This window comes from Crocodylus porosus, unplaced genomic scaffold (assembly GCF_001723895.1).
Source record: "Crocodylus porosus isolate Cpor-Errol unplaced genomic scaffold, CroPor_comp1, whole genome shotgun sequence".
NCBI lineage: Eukaryota > Metazoa > Chordata > Crocodylia > Crocodylidae > Crocodylus > Crocodylus porosus.
The window spans coordinates 7,134,989-7,159,199 of NW_017728911.1; the positions used below are offsets into that span (position 1 = coordinate 7,134,989).

Genomic DNA, 24,211 nt, shown 5'->3' on the forward strand with positions numbered 1-24,211 from the left:
GGACAAGAGTGATACCAAGCCTTGCACTAGTAACTGCTCTGCTCCAACACAAAAGGAGAAAGTCATATTAGATTCAGACAGAGACCCAGAACAAAAAAAGTCAGGGAGAGAAAACAAGGAAGAATAAAATGAAGTAACAGATTCAAGGATGAAGTAGCAGTTTTTCGGGGACCTAGATCAGGGGAGGGCAAAATGTGGTCCGCGGGCCGGATGTGGCCTGCCAAGTCATTCTATTTGGCTCGTGGGGCCACTAAAAATTTAGAAAATTAATATTTAATCAGCCCCTGGCCGCCCGTTATGCGACCCTCGATGGCTTGCCAAAACTCAGTAAGTGGCCCTCCACCTGAAATAAATTGCCTGCCCCGACCTAGATGGTAAACAAAAGCTTATGTTGGCTGAATTTCAGGATCCCTAGCTTTTCTCCAAAATGTTCAGTGTGTAGAAGCAGAAGCTAAGCATATTTGGGGCTAAAAAATACAGGAAGCAGCAGAAGTGGCATATCATACGAGTCCAGAGTATAGGGTAAGACCAGGACCCAAGGGAGGCTATGGATGTGGAAAAGAGGACTGAATGACAAGGAAAAAAGGAAATTCAGAGATGTTGTTGGACTGGATGACAAAAAACTAGGTAATGTTGACATAAGCCAGCAGTGAGAAAGCAGGAATTTAGGAAGCAAGGGAACCGAAGTAGTGCTCAAAGCAGACTGAATCCAGGAAACATTTGCCTTCACGTGAGACAAGGTAAAAAAAAGAGACCACGCTGGACAGAAAGACTGGGAAGAAGGCCAGATGGATAAGATGGGGCAGACTCAAAGAAAAACCCCAGCAATGGTGGGAGAACAGGAAGGTCACTGGCAACATGCCTCAAAAACAGTTTAGAGTAACTTTTCTCAACTGCACAAAAGGAATTGGACAGGTTATCAGTAGGTTTCATAGTGAACAAAAGGATGGGCCTTTCCCCATATCCCACCTCAAAGCAGGCAGATAGTAGCTTATGGAAATTATTACATCCAGTTTATCTTTCTATTGAAGAGGTAGAAGTTAAGTTTGCCTGTGAAGGAGCTAAAATATTCTGTTATATTACAGAAAAGATATATAATTGTACAACAAAATCAATAAGGAGGACCAAGACATCTAGGTTTCGCATGAAAGCAACTATGGTCTATGCCCAAGAAGTGACTGCTTAAAAGATTTTTTCTTCCTTTCTTTATATACCCTACTTTGTCAATATTAGAGAGCAGTGTTTAGGTTTCTGTACATAGAAGTTTGGATCTTTTGACTTTACCTGTCCTGTTGGTAATGGCTGATCTAACATCTCAACATCTGGATGCTGAGGAAGGTTGTATAATCTGCACAGGTCACATATCAATCGCTTCAGCTGTTGAAGCAGCTATTGGGAAAAAAAAAAAAAAAAAAAAAAAAAAAACCCAAATAATTATTTGAAACCTGTAGTAATATTTCCAATATGCTGCACAGAAATGCACTCAAATTTCAGCCAAGCTCTAACATTTAAATACAGTACTAAGTCCACAGAATTACAATTTCAGTGATTAAGTTTCAAGGTACTTATTTTCTATGGTGATCATACAAATCCCTCACTTGGAAAACCAGCAAGATGGCAGGTAATAAAAAGGGTCAGTTTTAAAAAGGGAGTCAGTGAGGGTGGAGGTGGAATGAAGCAGGGGGGAGGAAGGAGGGGGATGAAAAAAAAAAAAAAGACAGCAGCTTACTTCTCTAATACCCTGGACCTACAGAATCCCAGCTTCACCTCCTCCTAGCCAACATGAGTAGGTAGCCCTAGCACACAGTGTAGTCTCTTTAAAACACATCCTTCTGTCTTGGAATATGTCTGAACCCAATAGAATTATTGGAACTACTGGAATCCAAGAGTTGTGTGTGTACCATAGGTCACAGGATCTTCCAATTTATATGCAAGGGATTTCACTTGGTCATAGTATCCACACATTTTTACTGTGGAATACAGAAAATAGTGACATTAATTTTGCTCCCTGGCCACTTGATTTATATACAAACTCATTTCCATAATTACTAACTTTCCAGATTCCTGAGCAATCTTCAGATGCTCACTTAGTGTTGGAGTTCTTTTTAAATCCAAGCGCTTCCTACCTTTCTCTAGGCCCTGACAAAGTACAATTTGCTTCAGGAGGCACTGATTGAAGACTGTTTGCAAAATTATCAGCCAGGACTATGTACTACAGACCCTTAGATGATGCTCGCAGGGGCTGGAGATGAGAGAGAGAGAGAGAGAGAGAGAGAGAGTTTACAAGCCAACTACGATGCCCCTTCTGTCAGGTATCAGGAGTTTGTCTCTTGCCATTTTCAGAATTCAGTATACAAAAGGTATAAGTTTCTTTACACTGGTCTTTCTGCAATAGAGGCACTTATGTCAGAAAACCTAGTTTCCCTTTAAAGAATATTTTCTTAAGAATGCATTCTACAAGCTTTCTGTCTCACCAAGAGTGTAGCAGTTGCTATCATTCTTTCATGGCAGATGCAAGAATCCATGTTTTTTTGGTGTTTAGATAATATGAAAATTAACACTTAATTTTGTATGTACAGACTTTAAATAAAAGTAATTCTAGGAACAATTTTACAGGCCCCAGCCCTTACAATTACTCACTTTAATCTCACTGTAGCCAAATATCCAGGCTTTCCATTGCTATAAAATATTTGTTTCTTGCTCTAATTGATGCCAGGTAAAGAATCCTAAAAACTCTGAACTCTAGAGGTGCACCACTACATGGTCTGCTATCAGATCAGCTGATAATATAGCTGATAAAGCACGGAGCAGAGCTGGCAGCATAGAGATCTCCCTCCAGCTGGTAAGTCAGAAGGGAAATGGGGAGAGAAGGAGCATGGGGGTGCAGATAAACACCCCCTGTGGTGAGGGAGGGGGCAATGGCAGGTGCTGCCCAAGGGGAATGGGTGGGGCATGCGGGATGGTTCTGTGACTCTTGGGCAGGGGCAGCTCCTGATGCTGCTTGCACCATGGGAGGGCAGCGGGGGGGGGACACGACAACACATGCCCCCCAGATCTGTGTGGGGCAGGGTGGAGCTGGCACTGTGTAGGGCTCTGAGCCTAGTCCCTGGCGCGAAGAGACAGTGCCAGCAGTGCTGGGAGGAGGCTGCAACCACCCCAAATTTTGCCACAGCTCCACTCCCAGCCCTGTGCCGCCACCTGGCACAGCCCCGGCTGAACGCCCCTGCTCCACCCAAGTGCCAGGAAAAGCTGCGGCTGCACCAGGCAGTAGCACGGGGCTGGGAGCAGAGCGGCAGCAAAATATGGGGTGGCTGCAGCCTGCTCTGAGCCCAGCCCCTGGCAAGAAAAGCAATTACAGTATCAATACTTAAAAAAAAATTAAATAATATTTTGCCACGCTGCTTTGAATGTCAGTTATCCAGGTCATTTCGAATCAGTTCTTGAATAATGCAGGTTACCACCAGGTATCTAAAAGTACACAGGGCATGTGAAACAAAGATCTTCACAGTCTGAGCTGGGAAAAATCTGCTTTCCTTGTGAGAGCTACCAATTTTCTCAAAGGAAAAAAATTACATAACTCTTGAGTGTCTCAGGTGTTCAGTTCTTAGGGAGATTGCACAGCAGGTAAAATGTACCTAAGACAGCCAACAGGGGAGTAATAAATATTCTCATGGGTGTCTTCACCACGTGGCATATGCATACATGAAACAAGAGCAGGAGCACAAAAATGCAGCGGAAACCGCCACTACCATTTCAAATGTTTTAGACATAAGTTATAGTTTTGGGGGGTTTTTTAAGCATGCTAATCAGGCAGTCCCTCCCCACCATATGGCTGTCTACAAGTTCTGAGAAGCTGGCGTGTTTTTGTTTTTATTTTAAAATACTTTGCTCTTCCACACTATTCATAGCAATCCTAAGGAAAAAGTGATTTTAGGGAAGTGGGGGGAAAAAAAAAAGTTTTCCTTTAAGCAAAGACATGTGTTATAGCAAGGATAAGGAGGTGGGGAGAGGGGAAAACCCACTCCCTGACTTTCCTTGCTCCATTCCCATCTCCATGAGTTTTCCCCAACAGAATACAAGTCTTGTAAAGAAGATCTTCAAATCAGGCACTGGCAGGGCAAGTTTCCACCTTTCTTACATTCAGGACTCTGTGATACTATGCAGTAGACAAGTAGCTTCATTTTACAAATACAGAAGCAGACATTAACTGGAACTACTCACTTAAAGTCACACAGGCCATGACAAAGCTGGAAACAGACCTCCCTCTCTAAAAGAAGCTCCCCCCTACTGCCCCAAAACACATAGTATTCCCACATGTGCAGAGTATATGGGGGCCCGGGCCCTGGCCCCCAGCCCCCTCAGGAAGAGGGCTGTCACCTGGAATGCATAACAGTTTCCACATGTCCATCATCTTAGGCCACTCCCAGCAAAAATAAGACGTCTGTGCCTATGCACACATGGCTATTCCTAGTATTCTCCTACTCTGATATTTCTCAAAAACATTTATTCCTTCTGCTAAGTCCCACTACTTTTTTTATACTCTGCTGTGGCATTTATGGCTTGCCAAGTTTGTAACATCTTTATTTCACTGTTACCTGTACAGTGGTAAGCTTTTTTCTGCTAACAGGTAAGTACAGTAAAATTTTCTTGTGCTACCAACACGAGGTAGGAATTGGAAATAGATTATTTAGCATGTTGAATTCAAAACGCCAGTGTGCTTGTTTGTAAAATTTCCATGTCGACTCTTCTAGTAGCTAAAGTATCAAAGAGAGAGCTATTCTCTTGCACTAGATGACCTTTCCATTTCAAGTACCTAACCTTTCTTTCAAATAAGGCAATGCAGACCAGAGACTGATTTCATAGATTTCTAGGGTCAGATGGGACCTATTAGATCATTGAGTCCAACCCCCTGCTCTGACTGTTAGGTTTATTTTGAGATGAATCCCTGTATTGGAGATGCCTGAATAAACTAAGTAGTCAGCTACTAATTCAAGAAAACTATTTCTGAGCACTTTGAAGTAATTAGGCACTTAGCTGCAAGAGGTTTTGCTAGGCCTCAAGCCTGTGTAGCAGCTCAAAACTAAGGGCATGTATAAACACAGCACTGCCACTCCCTTAACCAAACTAGCCCTCTTATCTCTACATAGCACTGCACCATGCCATTTACACCTTCCCAAAGAGGCTGAGCTATCAGTACTCCTTTCCCAGGTAAGACGTTTATGGAAAAAGCCTGCCTCCAGTCAGATACAGCAGCATTATGGAAAAAGAGAAGGTAAAACAATCCACACAAGTTTTCTACTTGCGCTGTTTTGCTGTCATGATGTCAGAGCAATTTTATAAGCAAGAGACCAGCGCATTTGTTTTTCTACTTTATCTCATTTCCCGAGGTCATAGGTATTCTTAAGTGTCAGAATAGCTATGACTGTTAAGGGTATGTAAGAAAACACAATCTTTCTTCATATAACCCACACCTTCTCCCCAGAAAAGCAGAAGGGGAAGTTGGGGTATACACTGTGAGGAAAAGGGATCCCCATGGGTTTGGAAGGGTTTTTTTTTTTGTTTTTGTTTTTTTTTGGGGGGGGGGGGCTTGGAGGGAGCAGGGAGGCATCATTAATTGCCAGGGCTTTGGGGGCCATGACAATTAATGTTGCCACTGTTCCATCCCCTCCAACTGCTTGTTAGATTAGGCTACTGTATGGGGTTGGTCTGTGATCAGACCTAGTGTGCTGGGTCCAACTTGACATACCCCAAACCTGGCATGCTAGGTCCAGTCCCATGCACTGGCTACATACCCATATGCCAGGTCAAACCTCACCTGCCAAGTCTGGGACCAGCTGCTGGCTTCAGGGCTGTGGGCTGGGTAAGACCCAGCATGTACTTGAGAGCCAGCATGTGGCTTTGGACTCAGCATGCCAAGTCTGAGCTGGCATGCAGCCCTTGAGCCGAGTCACACTCTGTGCATGGACTTGATCACAGTGTGCTCATGGGACTGGGCTGAGGCACAGGGGTAGGCTCAGTTCCCTGCTGAGCTGCCACTCACTCTGTCTTTAGGGTCTCTTCAAAAAAAGGGGTGTGCTATAAGTGAGAAAATACAGCACAAGCCCAGACAGACACACCAATGCCACCATAAAAGGTAGTTCATTTGGCTTGTAGAAGTGGTTTTGTTATATTTGAGGCACAGCTGCAAGGACAAGGTATAATTTGTTGACACAGACAGAAGTTCTGGTAAAGCACTCCTAGGATGGATACTGTTCTAGGCCATGGGTACTCAGTCTTTTGGCCCCACAGGCCAGATGGGTGGCTCGGAGCCCATCTGCAAGTTGGATTGGGCCATCTACGAGCTAGATAAGGCCATGGGGCCTGGCACAATCCCCTCCCTATATCAGGACTGGGTCCTGGGAGGCCAGCACTGTCCCCACCCAGCCTTGTGTGCCAGGATCAGGTGTCAGATCCAACATGCAGGGACCTGGGGCTCCTCAAGGGCCAGTAAATTTGGTTTTGGAGGAGTGGCTTGCCACCAAATTGGCCAGATGACATGGTACTGTGGGCCAGAGGTTGAGCACCCCTGCTCTAGGTATGTTTAGTTTTGTAAGGTGGTTTAAGTATATTCCACATCAGCCATGCCAACAGTGACCCTTGTGTGTTGATCTCTGCTTTTTCCATCTGAAGACAGTCTAGAACAGGGGTGGGCAAAATACAGCCCATGGGCTGGATCTGGCTTGCCAACTGACTGGATCCAGCCCACGGGGGGCACCTGCCCATAGACTGGATCCAGTCAGCAGATGCCCCTGCAGTATTTCTCACAGGGCTGAGCCCTGCCTGGGAAAGCCAGCACTGCACTCCTGCCCGTGCCTGCCAACCTTGGCCCATGCGCAGTTTCTGGTGGGTCTGCTCCCAGTGTAGCTGTAGCTGCTCAGCTCCCCCTGGCTCCAGCAGCAGCTCCCCCTCCTTTCCTGCTCCAAGTTGTAAGGGGAACTGCAGCTGGACTCTGGATCTAGATCCCAGCTGCCTTCTACTCACTCTGCTTGCCTGACAGAATGAGCAACTACCAGTGGGCAGCCAAGTGGGTAGAAGGCAGCTGGGAGCTAGAGCTGGAGCCTCATGTGCTATGGCAGGAGCGGCCCAGCTGCAGCTCCCCCTCCCCACTGCCTGGAGTGGTGTAGCAGGGACAAGAGGAGGAGGAAGAACCATTGCTGGAAGGTAAGAGAAGCCAAGTAGCACCCAGGCAGCTATAGCTGCACCAGGAGCAGCACTGCCAGTAAGCCGTAACTGCTGGCTGTGGCTGGGCCAGTGGGTGTGGGCAGGAGCATGGTAAGGGCCGTCCTGGGGGGAGCAGATGGGCTCTGCTCCATGCAGAGTGCTGTGCAGACAGCCACGGACCACACCATATGGACCACACCATCTGGGCTAGCTCAGCTGCACATGACCCTGCTCCCAGCCATCACCCCTTAACACGCATGCACATGCCACCCCACATCAGGAAGGAAAGTACAGGGAGCAGATCACAGCTCTGCCCTGGGACTTTACCTTGCATGTCCCCACTCACAGAACCATGGACATTGGCCAGCAGCCTTGTGGGCAGGGCTCACAGCAGGGGCTCCCTACGTAGCCTTGTCCATGGATCCTGTGCTTGTCACAGGGTATGTGGGAAGGATTGCAGCTCTGCCCTAGGCCTAGCCCCGTTCTCTCTGCCCCATGACCTCAGCCTGGCTTGCCCCATTCCCAAATACTGCTGCTTGCCCCACATACAGAGTTTTGGCAAGCTGTTGCATGTGCAGGGGGAGGAGTACTGATCTGGCCTCTGACAGCTCATTAAAACACCTTATGAGGCCAATGGGCTCAAACTGTTGCCTACCCCTAGTCTGGAACTTTGTTAAACCACAGAAGCCTCCAGAAAGTGCTGCTAGAACCAGAAGTTTTTCCTTAAAGGGCTCTGACCTTGGTTGACAACTCCTACCCACTCCAACTTCTAATGACAAAAGGTTTGAGAATTACTGGCTTCAATACTTGACTGTTTAGGTTCATTTTAAATAAGCTGAAATGTCAATAGGAAGAATGCCTTTCATATGAAAATTTATCTAACTAACTATCTCAACCATGCAGTTGGTCCAGTAAAAAGATATTATAAATTACCCAAATGATCCTTGCCAATACAACTAGAAACATTTTTTTTTTAGCAGAACCTTGCATCGAGAGGGTTTTCCATGTTTCTTTTTAAAGTTTGCATTCCAGGCTGAATTAGCCAAATCTGTTCCAAATCCTATCAACTGAGCAGAACTCATTCATTTAAGTCCATATGGCATTATCACTGGCAAGTATCCTCCATCCCAGACTCTTCAGCCTGGGGCTTCAGATCCTTACAAATTCACTGGCAGTCAATCTAACCTTTTGGATCAGAAATATGGGGTGACCTTATACCAGACTGGGTGTGCCCTCACTGCAGGCCACCCCTCCTCTCCTCCCCCACTGCCCTCCCGAGGGTGGACAAGTGCCACAGAGCTGCTCACAGGGAATAGGGCTGTACCAGCCAAGTGCTGAGCCTTGCCCCATCCCCTGAAAGTGACACTGCCCGAGTTGCACCAGCTGAGCACCAAGCCTGGCCCCATCCCTTGTGAGCAGCACCGAGTTCAGTGCTCAGCTGGCATGGCCTCATCCCTTGTGAGCGCAGTATGGAGGTGCTGAGCATGGCCCTGTCCCCTGCAAGTGGCACTGCCTGAGCCGTGCCAGCCAAGTACCAAGCCCAGGGCCGCTTGCAGGCCAAGTGGCGTCTCCGTAGTGACAGCAAGGTCCGCAGATTTTGATACAGTGTATAAAATCAAGGTTGAATTTTAAGAGTGAAAAAACTGGGCTTCAAAACTCAACTTACATACTTTGAAATATGGTAGCCTCCCATTGGGAAGCTATAGTAGCTTCTCGTAAGGCGTCATGTCTATAGTGCATTGGGCAGGTCTGCACCCTGTACTACACAAAGCCATTCTAAAGTGATTTTAGCTGGGCAACAGACTAGTGCAGCAGAACTACACTTGATCTTGGCTTCTTGTAGGCTAAGAAGCAATCTTGCATCAAGAGATTCTGGGGGGGAAGCTAGAGGACTTCTAAAAACACTAGCATCACAGAAGCACTACAAAACAGTCTGCCTGAGAAACATGCTAAGTGCTGGAGTGACCAGAGTGATGAAATTATTCAAAAGCCCTCAAGGGTTCTGAGAAGTTGGTTGCTTTTGTGGTTGCCATGATAATGTTTTAATTCTAAGAGATGTTTAGACATTAATTTCAGTTTCCTGTGTTAACATTTTGCAAGTGACTATGTACCAAATTAACTCTTAACCCACACAAAAAACTTTCACACTTTTGTAGAAAATCTCCGCAGTCTGAGGGCACAAGGGAATTTAGAGATCTTAATTAGGATATTAATATATGTGCTGGGCCCACTGTAAACATGTTTCCTACACAACTGTCAAGCAGCATGGGCCAGAGAACAGAACAATACAGCTCTAAATGTTATCCTACCACTGTAGGTAAGGTGAGGGAATATCTTTCTTATACATCACTACTCAGCACTGTCAGCTCCTGTGACTCAAAGATTAGCCCCTGAAATTTTAGGGGAACAGAATGAGGCTTTCATCCTCTCAAATAATCAGCAGCAGTGATTGCTACTGCAATTAAGCATTCTTTACTGAAACGAAAGACAGCATATTGAAATTCACAACACCCCCCCCCCAGGAAGTGGGAGATTTAAATGACATGAACTTCTTCAAAAATGCAGACAAAGCTCTATTCAAATCAGGAAAACCTCATGCTTATAAAGAATTTTCAAAGATCATACATCAAATATTTAATAGTTTGGAAATGCTAGAATTAGAGTTGTCCATGCAATCTTAATTCAACTCCACTGTCCATATGCATTATGTCAGGTCTTCAAATATACTTTTTTGAATCTTTAAAAAAGCCAAAACAAAAACAAACCCCCAAACACAACCCAAAAAAGATTTTCTGCTTAACAACCCGCCCCCCCCAAGCTCATTATGTAAAAAACTATATCAACACCCACTTTGGGTGCAGATCTACCATTTGAATTAACTAGTAGCAGCAGAGGGTCATCTTCTACAGAGCAGCTGCTAAAAATGAGGAAGCTTGTTTCTGGATTTCACATACATTTACTAAAAACCAAAAAATAAGAGAGACTCGGAACTTTGAAGTGAAGCCAGGAGATATTGATCAAATCATGTTTTAGTTATCTTATTTCCTTCTGCACCTACCTCCTTGCCCAGGGGTTAGCAACCTTTTGCCACTGTGGGCTACTGCTTGCAACCCAGCCCTTGCTGTGGGGCAGCATTCCCCTGGCAATCAGTAGGCGCTGCAGGAGGAATAGATAAAGCCAGATGCCAGCACCTTGGAGATGCCTCTGCTGTTGAGGCTGGAGCTTACTGCTCATTGCTTGAGCTGCCCCTGGCCAGATCCAGTCTCTTCATGAGCCAGATCTAGACAGCGGGTTTAGGTTGCTGACCCATGCCCTTGCTCCATCTGACAGCCTTTCTGCAATGCTTCCTCTTTGCTCCACCAAACCAGCACTTAAGCTGCTGCCATTGGCGTCATCCCCCAACATTTTCTTCTGGTATTTCCTTCTTCATGATGCCTAGGTAGCATAACCACCAAAAAAGAGATTCTCCCTATTCGCTTCTATATCATAGTGATGCCCGACTGCTGGGGAAGAGTTCTGTTCCAGCCCCTGCATCGCACTTGGAGCATGCTCACTGCAGACTGCTTCTGGATAATTTATTTGATTAAATCTAAGCAGCCATATTGAGTATATGCAAGCATTTTTCAGAAGGATAACAAAAAGACATATGGCTGATGTTAGGGTAAATCCTGCACAAACTTCACGTCTTTGCTGTAAAGTATGAAGGCACAAACCAGCATTTCTCATGAAGAACCTGCAAAGATTTAACTTGAGCAAAACACGGTTTCCCTTAAACTCCCAAAATTTGCAGCCTCCAGCAACTTACCAACGTGGGAATTTTCAGAGCAAATAGTGCTGCCTATTAACATATACATACGTACGTGCTCACTTTGTGCAGTGTGATCAAAGTTACTGTAAGAGCCAAACACTATCCCATTCATAAATACAAAGTTGTCACTGCAGCAGTGTTTCCTATATCCCTACTGCAGTCTGAAGGCACAAGTTCTGTTAGCTACAATACTCTCAGGGAAACCAATAAAAGAAAGTAAATTTTGCCTTTTTTTTTTTTTTTTTTTTTTAAAAAACTGCCCTTTTTGAGGATGCAAATACACCAGTCTCTATACATCTACTCAGAGATCCCCTTTATTCAAAGAGCAGAAGTATACTTGCAACACAAAACAGACCCTTTCCTCAAAAGCAGTAGAAATTAAACAAATCCAGGAATATGGAAAGGGGGGCTGTTAGAAAAAACAGATTTTAAACACATTCTTCAGCCACTCAGCTGCCTTGGACCAGCCCATGATCTGCCTTGGACCTCCACTGAGAAACAAGCCCTGCCTCTTCGCTCCCACTCTACACATCTCCAGCTCAACGTATGCCACTTGAAATGATCCTGGATATACGCACCAACCTATTTCTCAGCTGTAGTCTCAGATTCAACAGGGAGGTAGTACAATGTGGTACAACAGGCTCCAGCTATTTCTGGGCCCTGCATATTTGAGCTTTGTTTCTATCCTCAGGCTTTTAAGGCCTGAAAGTGGCAGTTAGAAGTATGGTCAACCAAGCTACATATTTCACAAAACATACGACAACAGCTCAGCCAGGTGGGACTAAAGAGAAGTCATTCTGCTGCCCCTGCCCCCTTTTTTCCTCTGTGCTTTTTAAGCTTAATTCAGAAATTCTATCTTCAGTGTCCAATCAGCTCAAGAGCTATTGAGGGGGCAGGGGGGAAATATGTTTTGGGGTTTTACTCTACCCAAAAATTTCCATGTGCAACCATACCAAATTCCATAGTATAGTAATCCACAAGTTTGTAATAAGTTAATGCTTTGATGCAAAATAGTCACACAGGCTGCTTACAGACGTTTAAAAAAAAATGGATTTTTAACCTTGGCATCCTCAGCCCAGCACATAACCAGAACAGCCATTGTGTTAGCTGACCTGGCTTGCCCAACATCTGTATAGATTGAGTGCTTTAGTGAGGCTTTTATCCAAAAGCTGATTGAATTGGTTTTTGATAAAAGCACCAAAAAGCCCCACTGAAGCACCTGATCTATACAGATGCTGCAGATCTGGGTTGAGCTACCACACTGCTTACAAAGGTTTTAAAAAACATTGCACACTTTACCAAAAGAAGCAACCATAACAATATATACTAGGGCTGTCCAACATCTAAGCAGCCAGCAGCCACATACCCCATGGGTCCCTGGGCTGCACAAGCATTCTCCTGCCCTATTGCTGCATTGTACGCCCATATGGGCGCCCACATGACTGAGCTCACCCTCAGCTCCCTGTGCTGCACTGCACTGCACCACCCCACCTCCTAGAGCAGGTGCAGAAAGTGGAGCCAAAGGAGGTAAGGGAAGCCCAGAGACTGCATTATGTACCCTGTTGGAGTCCAAGTAATTAAGGTGATATTCCTTTTAATTACTGTGAAGTATATGTAATTTCCTGTTCAGTTGTTGATTTCTTGGTAACAGAAGTGGCTAGGTAAAGTAGCAAAAAGGTACTACTGGAGGTAGTTTTTACTATGCATTTTTTTTACATCCAAATTATTAAAAGCCACATATAACTGACATTACACTGCTAAATGCTTTGGAAAAGTGATTACTTTAAAATCCCTCATTTTTCCCCAGAATAAACTACTGTTGTTCAATTACTAGTTTTGGAATTAGTATCCTAAAGAACCTTAATATTTTCTCTCATATCTGTGGCAGGATAAACACTGACAAGACCAAAACTAAGACTGTTCCTTAAGGTACAGGACATCTCATTTTAACCAATTAAGTATATTTTAGCCCAGTGATTAACCTTTTTTTCATTTGAGGACCCCTTTGGAAATTGGGAATGAAGGTGTGGACCCCTTTGAATTTTCAGTGTGGGTATTCACATACTTTTGATTCACTGTAGAACCTTTAGACATAGTCCATAGGTTGAAAACCAGTGGTTTAGCTTAAAGGAAACTTGCCAAATCTTTGTATTTTTTTTAAAGTAGTAAAACCACACATCAGTTTCCTCTCCGATGTATTATAATGCTCTTTTTTTCTTCAAGGAGACCAAGTACATTTCATTGAAATCTTCCTCCAAGCAGTATGAAAATAAGCCATTCCTTCCTTGGGTAGAATGAGATGTTAAGTCAAAACACTTTACTTCAGTCTCATCATTATAACTAAGGGCACCCAAGTCAGAACTAATGCTGCTGTACACCTTTAAAATGGTACCAAAAAAAGCAAAAAAACCCCCAAAAAAACAAACAACAAAAAAAAAAAACTTGTACTCCAGAATATTAGGCTGGAGACAGAATCCATATGTGATGTTTTCCTCTCAAGTTTAAGACAATTTTGAAATGGAGCACCAGCCTGAAACATATACAGTCAGAGATGAGTTACCAGTTAAAATCCTTCCTACTAAAAAATGAGAAGGAAGTCAGAAGAAGAACCTGAAGGTTTCCCCAGCTGCATGAACCACAGTTCCAGCTGAAGTATGGAGCACAAGTGTTCTAAAACTGCACAATGTTTTGTCCCAATAGTTATAATATTTGTATAATGCAATCGATGAATAATACCCTAACTTTTTTCCTTATATGAGAACTATCATGTAACCATTTTCAGCAAGCACAAGTTACAACATTATTAGCAAAACTGTCAAGTTCTCCTAGATATTTGTTTCAAGTCATCTAAAAACAAAACAAACAAACAAAACCAAAACAAAAAAACCACACGCATACTAGAATCTTTTGGGATTACCGGTGAGCCACTTTGATATCAATGTGCCATCTGCTTTCTGATGTGAAAAGCAGTACAAGCAGCCAAAAAGAAGGGTTTTTTTTGACATCTTAGGGAGCTACTAGTCAGACTAATGAAAAAACTAAATGTCTCACCAAAGTATTGCTTTTCTTGATATCTTCTAAACGCTCCAACACTGAAGTCAGGTTTGGGTCATCTGATTCCACAAACCATATTGGTGAAGAAGAAGGGTAAGATTCCTGTAATAAAAGATAGTTAAGACGTGTTCAGAGCAGCAGTCTAGCAATATTGCATTAGTCACATTGTATCTTAATGTACTAGAATATGTAGCATTGATAGAATTTGAACAAAATGCTTTTAAGGAATTATTTGCGTCTTTCAGCTTCTCTACCCCAAACTTACTACTCATTACTCAAGTATTTATTTCTGTTGGCATATTAAACTTCATTCTATATTTCTTCTGAAACAATGGACAAGTGTAATGCTTGTGGTAGGGATGGATGGGGAACAAGTAGGGAGGGTAAAAAAGTGTGTGTGTGTGCGTGCGCACGCGGGCGTGCATGTGCGCCGGGGGGCAGGTCAGGCCATTTAACTCCCCCAGCATCTGACCCTTGCAACTGCTTCCCTCCCTAGATGCTAGAAAGCTTAGACCCAGATAAAATGGGTAGGATGTAGGGGAGGAACCATGGGGGGTGGGGGGGAAGAAAGAGAGAGTCAAGGAGTTTAGTATAGGCAGTCACTACTAAAAATCACAAGACAGACTTATCCTTGTTGAAATAAAGAGTTTAAATAACACCATACCTACATCCCAACTTCCTGTTTCTGAATAAAGCTTTAACCCTCTTTAAATAAGCAAAAAAGTGCTTGTGGAAAAGGGATCAGTATTGAGGTACTAAGAATTAAGAGCTTCAGGCTTACACAGAACGGGGGAAGGGGTGCCCTGTTAACTGTGGAACAAGGACGTCTCCAGCACTATACCTACAGAGCCCTGAGTACCTAATTCAACACTTCACCTCCCAGACCCAGATTTCTCCCAGACCCAGACTCCCAGAACCATTTTAAGTTGCCAAAGCAAAAATTTTAAGACTTGTAGAAGGCCTTCCAGAGCAAAGATGACCTTTTGCAGAGCATGCCTCAAACTTTTCTTCAACAAGGTTTTCAGGGTATCAATTGAGCTCAAATATATTTTTCAATTAGGCAAGTGCCTAATACATTTTAGGCACATTACACACACAGCTGTGTTACCAGAACATTAAAAATTGGCTTGTCTTATATTTAGAAGCTACCAAATTTACCTGAATCCAAAGCTACTTTGAATTTAAGGCAAGCCCCCCCCAATAATAAACTGTTAGATGAGGAAAAATTGTAACAAGTGTCCTCCATCTAAAATCTAATTATTGGAGGCTTATGTTAAATTCATACCCCAACCCCACAAATTGCTGTAGCAGGGGATGCTATGGCAGGGAGGGAAGTAACTTACCTCCCTTTTCCCCTGCCACTTATCCTCAGACATGGCTATGGCTCCAGCCCAGGGCGCACACACAAACACCCCCCCCCCCCCGACTCTGGATCTAGCCCCAGGTCAGAGCTGGAGCCTAAGCCAGGACTGGAGCTGCCACCACTGTTGCTTGACTACACACAGGCAGGAGCCATAGCATGCACTGTGCCCCAGGCTAGAGCCACAACTGAGGGCAAGGAGCCAGGCAGGGGGTGGGGGGAGGAAAAGAAAAGGGAGGGAGAGCAGGGTGCACAGATGCTGCAGCTATGACTCCAATTCAGAGCTGGAGCCAGAGCCACTGCCTGCTTCCCCTTCCTCAGCCTTGTATATATGAATGGGGATGAGCAGACAAGGTAACAACTAACTTGAATGTCCCTCCTTCCCCTGACCATGTTGAATGGGTGAGGAAACCATAAATACAGTAACTCAGCTTAACAGTATATCTTATATATAATGCAGTTTGGACTGTCCCCTACCCCCAATCTTTTTAGTTCTCAGAACTCTTAAGAACTAGGGTAAAAAAACCCAAAAACCTCAAAACTGACGGCCACTTGCAAATAACTCTTTCCGATGAAGAGCTAACGTCAGTAGGACTGCGTCTGATTGGATGCAAAGAGCAAACTGGACTACACATGCAGATGCACAAGCATAAAAATCAATAAACTGGTGGGCCACAAGGATTTGCTGTTTTGTTCTGTGAATCTTTTTTTTACTGAAGCGGTTTAAATAAAGAACATTGGCAGACCACTAGTACTTTACTGTCCTCAAGGGCTACATATTGTGCATTCCTGTTTTTTTTAAAGAAACCTGCTGCAGTTTATAAAATCATAATAGGGTTCGGAGATTCTCTCATGTATTCAAATGAACCAAAAAAACCAACCAAACAAAAAAAAAAAAATCACAATTAGGTCTTAAAATCAGCAAACAAGAGGAAAAAATCCAGGAAAAAAAAAAAGTTGTATCCTATTGCTGTCAGACAACTGCAATTAAAGTTTAAAATGTCTTAACATACTGGCTTTTATAAGAGTATTGAAATACCAAGACATCACTTCAAATCACCTATGAAGTCTGTGAAGTACAGTGTTAAGTATCCTTTTACAAAAGGGAGCCAAGACATACAAGTTAGTTGTTACCTTGTCTGTTCATCCCCATTTCCAAACTATGTCTATATGGACATGCACATCTCTATCTCAAAACAAAGAGGTCCCCAGTTTCAAACCCAAGATCTCTCAGCCACTGACCAGGCTGCATATTCTACTTTTCAACCAACTGCTGAACTTCACAGTTTAGTAACGAAACATCACAAACTTCATTCCCATTCCCTCAGCTTCACAGTATAAGTAAGGCCTTTTTACTTAGTTCCCTGAAAAACCCCATAAAAACCTCCACTCCAAGTTACAAGTGCAGTGGTACATGATTTTACCATCCTTAAAAAAGGAAAAAAACCCTGCATATGGTTTATTAACTGAAATCAAGATTCTCAGCACTACTGCAAGGCTAGGTTTTAAATCAGCAAACTCACTAAATGCACAGAAGTGTCCAAATGCATACTATATCTGTGGCTTTGTGTTGTTTCTCACCAAGCACTTTTTTTTTTTTTTTAAAAACTTTATAGTACTCAAGAGTGCATTCAGAAGTTCCTAGTCTTTACAAAGACATCACCCCATCTTCAAAATTGTACTGTTCTGCCATTAAAAACTCAAATAAACTTTGGAACCATAAAGCACAGATTTATAGATTGTAAGGGCTGGAAGGGACATTGCAAGATCATCAGGTCCAGCCACCCCCCTTCCCATACTAGGCAGGAAAGCCAAGAGGGGTAAGTTGACCCAGCGAGGTGACCATCCAGTCTCCTCTTGAAGATTTCCAGGGTAGGTGATTGCACCACTTCTGGAGGGAGTTTATTCCAGTCTGGACACCCTAACCATGAAGAAGTTTTTCCTAGTGTTAAGCCTGAAACCGTCTTCCAAGAGCTTGTGGCTATTACTTCTTGTTTTCCCTGAGGGTGCCCTGGTGAACGGTTGTTCACCGAGCCCTCAATGTATTCCACTGATGTAATGGTACACTACTAAGTCCCATCTCAGCCTTCTCTTTTTTAGAGAAAGGGGCCCAGGTCCCTCAGCCTTTCCTTGTGTACCTTCCCTTGCAAGTCTTGGCTCATACAAGTGGCTCTTCTCTGGACTCTCTCAAGCTTTACTACACCTTTGTTGAAATGCAACACCCAAAACTGGATGTAGTACTCCAGCTGCAGTCTCACCAGTGCTGAACAGAGCAGAAGAATAACAACTTCCTTGGTTTTGCCTGAACTGCATCAGTTGATGCATGCCAAAGTATTGTTTGCCCCACTGGCTACAGCATCACACTGATGGCTCATATTCATACTATGGTCTATTATTACCCCTAGGTCCCCTTCAGTTGTGGTGCTAGTCATTTTGGTGCCACTGAGCCTGTAAGTAAGTTGGGGGTTGTTAGTCCCCAGATGGAGCACTTGATACTTCAACTGTTGAACTTCATCTGGTTCTGATCTGCCCAACTTGCCAGCCTGTCTAGGTCTGCCTGTATCTGCAGCCTATCTTCAAGTGTGACCATGCTCCCCCATAACTTGGAGTCATCCGCAAAGTTGGCCAGTGAGCTCTTTGTCCCCACATCCAAATCACTGATAAAAAGGTGCTGAAAAGCACTGGACGAAGCATGGACACCTGAGGGACAGCACTGTCCATTTCTCACCAGGACGACAGACCCTTTCATTATAACTCTGGGTCCTACCCCACATCAGCCGGCTTCCTGACTGTCAAGGTAAGAGTGTGCTAGATCAGGGGTCGGCAATGATTTTGGGCAGAGTGCCAAAAAACCCACAACTTCAATTTGTAAGATGTCGACGTGCCAGGGCAGATGGATCGGGGCCCTCATGGCTCCCCTGCTTTGTTGTGGCAGCACAGCCCCAGCCCCTTCCCTGAGGCATGAGGGCCAAGCAAAATGCCTTCGTGTGCCATGCTTCAGCAGATGTGCTGGGGGTTGCCTACCTCTGCGCTAGATCTTCCTACTGAATACCTTTAGGAATTTCAGTAGTTTTTGGTTTGGTTTGTTTAAAAATGCAGAGTACCCACTACCCAACTTAAATAGGTGGGGAATACAATCATATCAGAGTTGGCTCTTATTAGCACTAGACTTTCTCCCTGCTCCCCCCCACACCCACAATCAGCTCCCAGGACCTAGTGTATGGGCAGCTCCCCTCTCCCCCCACATGTACACCCACATCCCACTCCACAAGCCTCCCCCTGCACAATATGCAAGAGTAAGACTTTAAGTTTTGAACTATTATGCAATCACCTCTATATACACACTACTTAAAATACCCATAAATCAGGACTTTCAAAATAAAATTAAAATGTGTTATAGAAGTTTGATGGTTAGTATACAATTTGCCTTTTTTTTAAATCTACAATTTATTAAAATGGTGTCTTCTACAAGACTGTGTGTGCAGCCCTCAACAGGTCACCAAAACTCCTCCTCCAGTCAAAATAAATGCCCATCCCCAATTTAGAGCAAGAAACTGACTTCCAGAAGGAAAGACAGATCATTTCAGATCTAAACAATGAGGGACAGCAAGCTGATAATATCCTTTTTCAGTCCACAGCCTGGAGGCAGGACATTGCAGAGCACTCTTCCTGAACAGCGATTTTAAGTCCAGCTTCATAATTAAGATTTTAAACCCCAGCCTAGGGACATGAAGATTGGCATGGAGGCTAGGAACAGTAGTTACACATAAACAGGTTTAAGTGATCAGAAATGGGCTTAAACTGGTAACAAAACAGAAGTTCGGTGCACATAAACCCCTTTCAAAATGGCCAAAACTGGTTTAAAGATAAGTCCAATACTACATTGAACTGGGTTTAACTGATTTAGGTCAAACTGGTTTGAAGAACTTCTGTCCCAGACCCCTTTCTGGTTTAAGTTTTCACAGGCTCCCAGCATCCCAAGATGCTCTGCAGCCCTGGGCTGGGCAGGACCCTGCCATCTGCTCCAGTGAAGCAGGGTTGGCCCCACCCCTTTACACCCCAGACAGAGCACTATCACTCCTCTGGCCCTCTGAGAAGGGGGCAAACATGGGACCAGTGAAACAGCGCATCAGGCTTTTCCCTGCTCAGAGAGGAGCTGCTCCAGCTGGCTGAGAAGGGGGTAGGGGTGGGGTTGGGGTAGGAATCCCTGCTCTGGACTGCAGCCCCTGCCAGGCTTTTTCCTGCTCTGGGGTGGGGGGCATGGCCAGATTCTGGCCCAACCCTGTGAGGCAAAGGTGGGGAGCAGGAAAGGGGAATTAACTCCCTTCCCCTCTCTCACTTGCATGGGACACCAGACAGGGTCTGCATAGCAGCCCCTGCCAGGCCTTCCCCACTCCAGCTCAAGCTGTGTGGCCAGACACCAGGCCAGGTGGCCCCCTGAGGTGAAGGAGTAGGGAGGGAGAGGATTTAATTCCCTCTCCCACTGGCACAGGACCCCAATCGGGGTCTGCCTGGCAGGGGTGCAGCAGCCCTTGCTCAGGCTTTTTGGATGTCTGTACTTAGCTGGAAGCACTGAGAAGTATGGCCTTAAACTAAAGCTTTTACCAACCATGTTTAGAAATTATTAAAATTGCTCCTACAGTTGCAGTTTCTAAACCCGTGGCTTTTCCCTTGGCTGGCACAGTTCCAGCCTACAAGGGGCTGCTTGGGTCCCCCTCCAGCCTCTGGTGCCCCACACTCAAGGGGACATGGGTCAGGAGTAAGGGGTACTAGGTCAGGACTGGCCACTGATGTTTACAAATAGGTCCTGGTAAGAAAAAAAAAAAAAAAAAGTTTGAGAACCACTATCATAAAGGACAAGTATGGAGGATGGCATTAGATTTGTGGAGCCAGTGGTCCTCACAGTTTAAAGTGGGGTGGCATAGTTGGCAGGATACATCAATGTCCTGTACTATGCAATATTCTTAGTCTTTCCCCACGCCAACACTTAACCCACAGAGTTGGATTTTCTGCAGGTAGAACAAGTCTTATTGTCTTGAGTTTGGCAGTAGGCATTTAGATTCTTTTATCCCGTTTAACCCTGAATGTTCAATTTTGTTTTTAAAAACAAAATAAGACAGGGCAAGGAAGTGGAAAAAGCACTCAAGTTCAATATAAACTCATATATCAATACTCAACTTTAAATTTTAGCTTCCACTAATCATGTATGTATATGCATATAGTCCATTTTTTGCATGTAATCAAGGTATTAAAAATTTCACCATGAAAATTCTGAAATCTTAGATCTTTCTTACCATGCATTTAAAAATGTCTAGGCATTTTTAACCCACTATCAATGAATAGGGTCACTTCATGATTTTAAAGCAAATAGAATCTTAAAAGGTTAAGTGTCATTAAGATTCCCACAGATCAGTACAAAATGTCCCGTATTTATGACAGCTGAGCTGTAGTAGAGTGAGTCACTATCCATTTTGGAATATGGAATGTAAATACACATTTAAAATACCAGCTGTGATACATCAACACAGAGATGCATACACATAATTCATATGCATTTGTAATGCAAGACAAAAAAAAGCTATGATCTTTAAACATCTATAAAAGAGAGAAAGCTCACGTTTGTAAAGCTATCTCAACTACTCCCAGCATAGTCCTTACAAAAAATCTGTCAGACAATTAAAATGTATTTACAAGAGATTGGCAGGAAAGCAGGGAGCACTAGTAGGGTACCACATTTCATCTAAACATCTCTAAATAACTCACTGCCTAAATTATGGGAAGATATTTTAGGAAAGCAATTCTACAAATCACAGTTCTTAAATTATATTGGATACCTGCTGTTTTAAGTACTGTTATTTCTCAGAAGGCTGGAAGTACTTCACCTTTTGCCACAAAATTCACATGCAGAGAAAAGTTATATATGGTTTAACTGCAATTACTGCTCACATTAAACAGTGGTTTTCTTATAGCAATCCTCAAGAGACCTCCACAGCTAAAAGCAAGAATTTCTCACAAGAGGCACAGCACGCATGCTTAGATTTGGGTAGCTTTTACAAGCTGATCCGTGTACAGTCCAGATCACCAAGATAATGCAAATGCTTGGTAGGACATGGACATCCTGTGATATGACATCACACCTCAAGTGCATCGAGGCCAAGGACAATGGCTATAAACATTCAGCCTGTCTCGATACAATTGCAATTTGTGGTATCACCACATTTTCATCAGTCTTTGTATTAGCTAGATTGGATTGTGTTGACAAAATCCCCAAATGTTGTCCAGCTTCTGTGCTACACAGATATGAAAGAGAAAAACTGCTCCATTAAATAAATGCCATGTGAGGGGGATGTAACCTTACTAGCTTCCACTGGGACAGTTAAATGCTACTCTCCTGCTAGTTGCCATAATACTGGTATAAAGAGGCATTGTATGTGGAAGCAGGCACATTTTTATTCAGCATACTAGTAGGGAAATGGCAGGAGTCGGGGGGGTTGGGGGAGGTAAAACAGAGAGTAAGTTCTGAAAGGCCCAAAAGTCTGTATTAGGTGGTAACTCTAAATCAAGTCAATTAAGAGGAAAAAATGGGGCATAAAAAAAAAGAGCCACCCTTTATGCTTGCATTATGGAACATTATGAGGACCAGTACATGTGTGCTGGACTTGTGGGCAATAAAAAGTTTCAAGTGCTAGAGGCAAATCCACAGCCACAGCCAGACATACACAACAGTAAGTACTCAGAGGAGAATTTTCTTCTTTTTAAAATATCCCGTTGCAACTAACAGGAACTAGTGCTATTTCCTATAATAGGAACTTTGAGTCAAAATTAATAAACAGGTTTTAGTAACAACAAGTTTGGCTTCTGTAGGCAAAAAACAAACCCAAACAAGGGGCAGACTATCATTCAAGTTCTGAACTTTGAGTTTCTCAACTGCTTCTGCAGAGCTACCAATGGAAGTTCAATCCATATTCTGAGACAGCACATGCACGAGTCTTGATCTTATTTTTGTTAAAATGATAAATACCACCAAAAATCTCCACCCAGATGATCCCAGGCAACTGTAATCTATATCAGAAATATGGATTCAGATTTAACATACACACAAAACAAAAACCCAAGCCCACACATGGCTCATTTTTCATTGGACAGATACCAGTGTTACCGAAGTGAAACTGGACCAATTTAGACAGAATAAGCAGGAAAACTATTAGCATTGCCAAGTCAAATTTTCATTCTGATTTGTATTTATCCTTTAACTGATTTCTATGGAAAAGGCTGGTTCTCACTGATGGGTAGTCACTCTGATGGCATGTCCCATACTCTTTGCTTATGAAGAGAATGTACTACACATGCATTCAGTCAGTTAGTGGTTAAACACTTATTCATATTAGTTTCTGTTATGTTAATGTATTCTACACTATTTTCTATTTACTGTACAATGTTTTTATTTGCATTTGTATCAAAAACACACTTTAAACTGATAGTTAACAAAACTATTTAAGCATTAAAATGTATTAAGAATTGAAATAACTAACTGTAGTTAATAAGGTAGCATCTGAGAAACTGTTTTGGCCACATTTTCAAACATTTGGGGGGTTTTTGGGAGGGGGAAAGAGGTGAAGGAAGGGAGGGGGGTAAGATGCTGATAGAACTTAGTAGGCACATAAATACTTAACACACCTCCACCCACAAAAAAAGTTCACACCAAGTAGATTAGAAGAAGCAAACAATAGTTTAACATGAAATTGGTTTTCCAAGATATTCTGCTAGCTAAAACTGAAACCAAAAGTCATTTTTTTTCCGCACAGTGGTTTCTCTATGCATGTAAACTCTTCTCCAAATGCAGAGGACCAAATGCTGATATCAGACTGAAATAGGTGACTTCCTGCACTAACATTTTTAAAACTTGAATCATATGCAGAAGTTAACTTCTCCATACAATTAAAAAAAGGCAATATATCTTTTAACTCACCAAGATTTGATAGTTCATTCATGCAGAATTTTATTTAAATTCATTTAATACTTTAATAAATTTATTCCTTGAAATAGGTGGTCAATTCCAACATCTAAAAAAAAGTTGCTTTTAATTAAGCATTTAAATCACTCAAGCCAAAGCCAACAAACCATCAGATGAAAAAAAGTTAAGGTTCTTAGGCATGTCTGAAACCCAATAAAATGGCTATTTGTGTGTAATAAATAAATCTTTAGGGTTCACAGCTAACTAAACAAGATACAAGTTAGGGCTGGGTGGCACCTTAAAGACTCTCTCATGCAGAAAGGCAGCTTTTATAGGTGACAGCCTACTGTATCAGATGCTATGAAAAAGTTAAGCAAAGCACACAAGATCTACCTTTGATAGGAAGTAAGTTTATTGCAAAAAATCATTAATATCATTGTCATTTTCTCCACAAGGTCCTATTTATTTTAAATCAAAAGAAATATATGGGTTGTGACAGATCTCTGCCTTACATGGCACTCATGCAACAGACCAGAAATTCTGCTGAAGCTTCATGTCACATACTGTATTGATAGTACACAACCAAACTGTAGGAGAGCCATGAAGGAAACTGGAGGTTTTGGTGGTGACAGAAAGGGCAGGCAAGGGTCTAGTTATCTGGGCAAGGAGTGGGAAGGAGTTTAGAATAGAATCCCACAATGCTATTCAGGTCTAGGGTCTTTTACCAGACTCACTGTAACTGTAACTCCAAGTACTTTCCAGTAGTGTATTTAGCAATAGGACTAATACTGTCATGCGGCACTCAAAACTTCTCCAGGAGAAGCAGGTATAGTGG

At 43.2% G+C, this 24,211-nt stretch overlaps 1 protein-coding gene across 1 annotated transcript in view; it reads right to left on the minus strand.

Annotated features, from left to right (window-relative positions):
- UBE2Q2 (ubiquitin conjugating enzyme E2 Q2) overlaps positions 1-14,191 on the minus strand; it is a gene marked incomplete at its 5' end in the record, with an annotated part of 58,736 nt that extends 44,545 nt beyond the window's left edge. Inside the window, 2 exons of the mRNA XM_019533369.1 lie at positions 1,285-1,389; positions 14,060-14,191. Coding sequence (XP_019388914.1) covers positions 1,285-1,389; positions 14,060-14,191 — 237 coding nt within the window. The remainder of the gene's footprint in view (positions 1-1,284; positions 1,390-14,059) is intronic.
- Positions 14,192-24,211: the final 10,020 nt, after the last annotated feature.